The sequence below is a fragment of the Gallus gallus genome, chromosome 1 (genome assembly GCF_016699485.2).
Source record: "Gallus gallus isolate bGalGal1 chromosome 1, bGalGal1.mat.broiler.GRCg7b, whole genome shotgun sequence".
In the NCBI taxonomy this organism is placed as follows: Eukaryota; Metazoa; Chordata; class Aves; order Galliformes; family Phasianidae; genus Gallus; species Gallus gallus.
Window position 1 is genome coordinate 140,293,581 of NC_052532.1, and position 6,298 is coordinate 140,299,878.

The 6,298-nt window shown below is 42.3% G+C and overlaps 1 protein-coding gene across 1 annotated transcript; it reads left to right on the forward strand.

The window, feature by feature from the left end:
- Positions 1 to 4,945: 4,945 nt before the first annotated feature.
- On the forward strand, positions 4,946 to 6,060 carry LOC121107687 (SPARC). The gene has a single exon (XM_040653316.2). It carries the CDS (start codon positions 5,018 to 5,020, stop codon positions 5,912 to 5,914), a length of 897 nt encoding a protein of 298 aa, XP_040509250.1. The 5' UTR covers positions 4,946 to 5,017; the 3' UTR covers positions 5,915 to 6,060.
- The last annotated feature ends 238 nt before the right edge of the window (positions 6,061 to 6,298 follow it).

A 6,298-nucleotide genomic window follows, 5' to 3' on the forward strand; every position in this document is an offset into this window, starting at 1 on the left:
ATGAAATGTCATCCTGTGGCATAACTACTGCAAGTTGCAGAACACAGGACAAGTGATCCCTGAAACATTACATAATTAGATGCTACTTCTTCTCTTGTTTCAAAATATTAACACGTACTTCAGGATATGAAGCACTGTCCTTCTGTTAGTGTCTTCTGTTATGCAATAGTTTGGAATGAAATTAGTGTACACCCATTAATTCTAAACTCCCTCCAGTTTTTAATTGCTATCTGGGAAATCTCTCTGCTCAGCTTCTGGTCTCTGTTACAAAGCTGTAATAATGAAAATTATCAGATATTGAATTCTTGTTCAGTGAAACATGGAAGCTAAGTAGGAATGAACCATGTATCTATCAGTCGAGAGACAAGAGCTAATAAATGATTGCCTGATCACAAAGTAGAATTGTGGATTTCAATGATGAAAGAATAGAAAACATTCTGATTTGCATTTGGTGGGATACATATTAGCAAACAAAAGCATCTGAACGAAAAATTGTGTGACAAAGGAAAAACATAAGGGAACAGTGCAAGGAAAAATTTAAATAAGATACTGTAACATAAGAAAGAAAAAAAGTGGAATTTTTTTAACAGCTGAGATTTGAGATGAACCTTGAAGCCAAACCAAGAGGAAAAAAGAACCACTCCAAAGGAAAGGACATCTCATCAGAAGTTTATTTTATATTCTTTTTTTTTTTTTTTTTCTCAGAGATTATATTTTATGCAAGAAACCCTGTGTAGAGCCTGTCTATCTTGAAATGCTTAGAATTCCTGGGAAGAACCTGATCCCACACCATTGGCAAGATTTAGTGAAGTGGTACTTATACAGCAGGGTGATGGTGGGGGATGGAGGGAATGTGGTAGGCAAAGAAGAGGAAAACAAAGAGTTAGGATTGAGGATTGGTAACTGAAACAACGTCTCCAACTTTTAAGGCAGGGAATAAGAAGGGTAAGCTTCACACTTCAGATGTATTTACGCACTTAAGAGCAAGTTCAGAATATGGATCTGGTCAGTGAACAAGTGTTCAAAACATTTTGAGAATTCAGCAGCTGTAGTTCCTTATAGCAATGGGCATGAAGGAACAAGGAAGGAAAACTGTCACAGGGGAAAAAAGCTTGAAGACTTAATATAGGAAGAAACCAAAATGTTACAAATATTCATAGAAAATAGAGTAAAAGCAAGATGCAAATGTGAAATTCAGGAAATTTTCAATCTGCAATGTGAAACTGTGAAGAGGTAAAAACGCTTATATGCAGTAAGAACTTGAGACGGTACAGAGCATAAAATTAGGACTATTGTAGACTTTGCATGTATATACAAACATTATCTGAGAAGTGAAAGTTAAAAATAGTGGTTAAAAGTCAGGCTAGCTTTAGAGCTTTTGACAGAATCCTGATGGGAAGAAGAAGACAATTAAGAAGAAGGAATTTGTGTTCTGATGAACAGCAATAATTATGCAGATTCTGAGGGTGTAGTTTCAGGTATTTCATAATAGAAAGTTCTATAGGCATTCTGAGGTTACTAGAAAAAGAGTGCTTTTAATTGTGTCATAGGAAATGTAAAATGCCAGCTCAGTTTGTATCATTTGTAGCATTTACATGTTTGCCTGAATTATAATGGGCTATTATGAGTATTGAGGTGCTAGCCATATTAAAGTGTCTCTGGCATGGTAAATTGGGTGTCACAGTGTGATGTTTTCATTAAAGATGTATTCATGTTTAAACACCACACATTTATGTACTTGCTTGGTAAGGAAAAAAGGGCACTGAAACACTTTTTGAAAAGAAAAACTTATCTGAAGAAACTGGTTTGCCTATTTGCAACTGAAAATGATTATTGTTTTAAATAAAAAGAAGAAAAAAAGGTATTCCATAGGGTTTCAAAACATAAGAAAATTACAAAATAAGGTTCCCATGACTGTAAAATGACTTACTGACAATTCTCTCTCAATACATTGATTTGGAATTTCTACTGTCATTGTTCTGTGTACGTCTCAGGAAAAAAGTGCCTGTGCTAATCTCTAGTCACACTAAAGGAAAATTAACCTGAGTCTGCCAAAGAGTTGAAGCTCAAAGTCTGATTAATTATACTGATCAAGTGTATTTATAAAAACTAATTACACTAATTAATTGTATTTATGAATACTTACAGGATTGTGAGTGTAGGAATTCTTTTTGAAATATATTAAGGTCATATATTATTTAATGAGACCTGGAACTGTCCTGTGAATACTGAGTATACACTAGTCATATGCTCTCATTCTGTGTCATGCAATGAAAGTCAGCACTGTGATAGCTGAAAATTTGAACTTCATGAGAAAACTGAGTGAAAATGTTTGCAGACTTGAACAGCAAACTTATAGAAACACTTCCAGAAACACAATGAAAATTTGGGGGAAAACTCCCTTCTTTAACTTTCACATCAAATAAATGAATAAACATTTCCTATTGTTCAAGATCAAACATATGTTAGGTAAAGCAATTGGAGAAAATGTATTAATATTGGATCTAATTGGGTCTAATTAGTGAACAGTGCATAGCCGAATGATGCAGAGAAAGAGACAAAGATAGGGAAGAGTTGATAAACTCTAGGACTGTCCCTGAAATGCTAGCATTGTTTTCTGCTGTGGACTGACACTTCACTGACTGTAACCTAGAGAGGTTCACGTATTTATATATGATCATCAACAAATTTCAGTTGTAACCTTTCCTTGACTTCCAGAATTAAGCTGTAAGGAGGAAAAGAAAAAAAAAAAAAAAAGATGCTTCACGCAATAGTTATGCTTTTCCAAATTGACTGCTACCTGTAAATAGAACATTAGAAGTGTAGTAATTAATTTTTTCTTTGTTTTCCTGTCTTTTAAAACAGAGGAAAATGAGAAGGCCAGAAAGACCAGTATTGAAAGAAGTACAATAAGTTCTCAATACAAGAGGATCATTCAAAAGATCTAAAACACAAAAACTATAAAGGACTGGAAATATTACAAAATGAAGTTAAGCCACTGTGAAATAAAGGAGAGGCAAGCAAAGAAAGAGAATGACAGGAAGACTGCGCCAGAGGTTAAGATAAATGATAAGAAATGTTTCAAGTAAATAGAGAACAAAAGGTCAGTAAAGGAGACGACAGGAACTCTAACAGATAAGGATAATTTATTGACATAAAAGTAGACGATGCTGGGAAGAAATAGAAGAAACCTGTGTTGCGGTGCTCACTGAGAAGGCCATGGAGCAAAAGCTGGCAGAGATAATAGACATGCTTCCACATATCTCCTGCTGTGGAAGAAGAAATTCAGATAGGAAACAGGATCCCTTCAGAGAAGGTCACCAAATTACACCTACCACCTCCCCGGTCACTCTAGCATTTGTGTAAGGCCTTTCACTGTATCTCCTGCCATGCAGTACACTCTCCCGGTGTATTTTGTATCTTTCTGTAGGATCAAGTCAGCTCTAGCACACATAAGGAATTTGCCAGAGAGGCTCAAATCTCATCAATTTCTATCTGCAGTTGCTTTGGCTGTTTCTTACTTCCATAGCACAGGACAGCGACCAGTCCTGCTACTTAAGTCTGCCTTCATAGTGACTGTGGCCTGTCTTCAATTGACTTGGCAGACCACATTAAAAGAAGCTGAAGAAAGATGCAACATAGAATAAATTTGTCACGGAGTTACCTAGATAGATCTGTGCCCGTGACAGGGACTGAGTGCTGCTGTGCCGGACATGCTAGAACTCCAATATGAATTGGAGTCAAAAGCAGCCAAGTGGTATGCCACCATTGACATCGCTAATGCCTTCTTTTCCATTCCTCTGGCCAGAGAGTGCAGGCCACAGTTCGCCTTCACCTGGAGGGGCATTCAGTATACTTGGAACCGTTTGCCCCAGGGGTGGAAACACAGCCCAACCATTTGCCACGGATTAATCCAAACTGTATTGGAACAGGGCAGTGCTCCTGAGCATCTGCAATACATTGATGATATTGTTGTGTGGGGCGATACAGCAGAAGATGTTTTTAAGAAAGGAGGCACGACTCATCTGGGGCTTGGCTTGTGCCTACCGCGCCCTGTATAGTACTGTTCTGGAGAGAGACAGTTTCCGAGCGGAGGTGCAAGCCGAAGGGGGAAATCTCCAAGTCAGACCTGATCAGTCACAACAGACACCAGTAACAGTGTCAGTAGCCCCTGTAGAAGGCAAGAAATGGAAGCGGGTGTCCTCGCGTCTAGAGCGAAAAAGGGAAGAAGAAGAAGAAGGAGAGGAAGTGGAAGAGGAGGTGGTAGAGGAAGATCCAGGTGAGGGGACTTCCTCAGAACCAAGAAAAGCAAAAGCAAAAACTAAGAGGCACGAAGAGGACAGCGATGAAGAGGAGATCTCTATTACTGTTCGTCGACCTCTCAAGATGTCTGAGATCCTAAGCTCAAGAAAGGAATTTGAACGACGCCCGAATGAAACTGTTGTCACCTGGTTGCTTCGTTGTTGGGATAGTGGGGCCAGTAGCTTGTCTCTAGATGGTAATGAAGCACGCCAATTAGGAGACATTGCCGGAGACAAATCCATCGACAGAGCAATTAGTAGATGTTTGGATGAAGCTGCAACCCTCTGGGACCGAATACTAATAGCTGTGAAGGAAAGGTATCCCTACAAAGAACTTCTGCAGCCTGCAAAGAAAACATGGAATACAATTGAGAGAGGTATCCAGTATTTGAGGGAAATAGCCCTGGTGGAAATGCTATATGAGTCTAATTTTGTTCCTAATGATCCACGCCAAAACCAATGTCATGGTTTTGTAACTTCGCTATTGGTATTCCACATCATAACATCATGGACAAAAGAGAAGAACTACGTATCCCAGAGGACCTCACGGTCAGAGAAGGAAGACACATCACGGAAGATACGTCATCTGGTTGCGCGCGGTGCTTCTTCACTTTGCCTTCCTGCTGCCTCCTTCTAAAACCTGCAGACTCCTCCAGTCCTTCCCAGCGCCTGGAGTTCCCTCAGCCCTGCTCGGGACTACGAGGGTTTGCTGCAAGATGAGAACCTGGATTTTCTTCTTCCTCTGCCTGGCAGGCAAAGCCCTGGCAGCTCCGCAAGAGGCTCTGCCTGATGAGACGGAGGTGATTGAAGATCTCACCACAGAGGGGCCTGTGGGGGCCAACCCTGTCCAAGTGGAGGTGGGAGAGTTTGAGGAACCTACAGAAGATGTAGAGGAGATCGTCGCAGAGAATCCCTGCCAGAACCATCACTGCAAGCATGGCAAGGTGTGCGAGGTGGATGACAACAACTCACCCATGTGCGTGTGCCAGGACCCCTCCAGCTGCCCAGCCACCTCCGGCGTCTTTGAGAAGGTCTGTGGCACTGACAACAAGACCTATGACTCCTCCTGCCACTTCTTTGCCACCAAGTGCACCTTGGAGGGAACCAAGAAGGGACACAAGCTGCACCTGGATTACATCGGGCCTTGCAAATTCATCCCTGCCTGCCTGGACACTGAGCTAACAGAGTTCCCCCTGCGCATGCGGGACTGGCTGAAGAATGTGCTGATCACCCTGTATGAGCGCGATGAGGACAACAACCTGCTGACCGAGAAGCAGAAGCTCAAGGTGAAGAAGATCCACGAGAATGAGAAGCGCCTGGAGGCCGGCGACCACACCGTGGAGCTGCTGGCCCGCGACTTTGAGAAGAACTACAACATGTACATCTTCCCCGTGCACTGGCAGTTCGGGCAGCTGGACCAGCACCCCATTGATGGGTACCTGTCCCACACTGAGCTGGCCCCGCTCCGTGCCCCACTCATCCCCATGGAGCACTGCACCACCCGCTTCTTTGAGGCCTGCGACTTAGACAACGACAAGTACATCGCCCTGGAGGAATGGGCCAGCTGCTTTGGCATTAAGGAGCAGGACATAGACAAAGATCTGGTGATCTAAAGCCTCAGCTTCCTCCTCTGCTGCCAACTTTGTCTTGTTTTAACCTTCCCACTTCCTTCGGTTTTCGAACCGCTTTTGTTTTGTTTTCCCTGGGAACAAGGTGCTAATATAGGTCTAAACGTATGTAGTATCGGTGCTAAGAGAAATAACAGTCCTTCATAGCCTAACCTGTTACCACTAGATTACCCACCGGCCGTTCCTACCCGCTCTCACCAGCCCTCTCTCCCTCTCCAATGCATCTTCACAACTGACCAACCCTGTTCCTGTCCTAAATATCCGCTCTCAGTCCGACTCCTGTTAACTCCTGACTAACAGCACAGACTGCCCGCATTCTCCACCAAAATTGTCACGGAGTTACCTAGATAGATCTGTGCCCGTGACAGG

Coding starts and splice junctions, on each gene's coding strand:
- LOC121107687 (XM_040653316.2), top strand. CDS start 5,018: ATGAGAACCTGGATTTTCTTCTTCCTCTGCCTGGCAGGCAAAGCCCTG.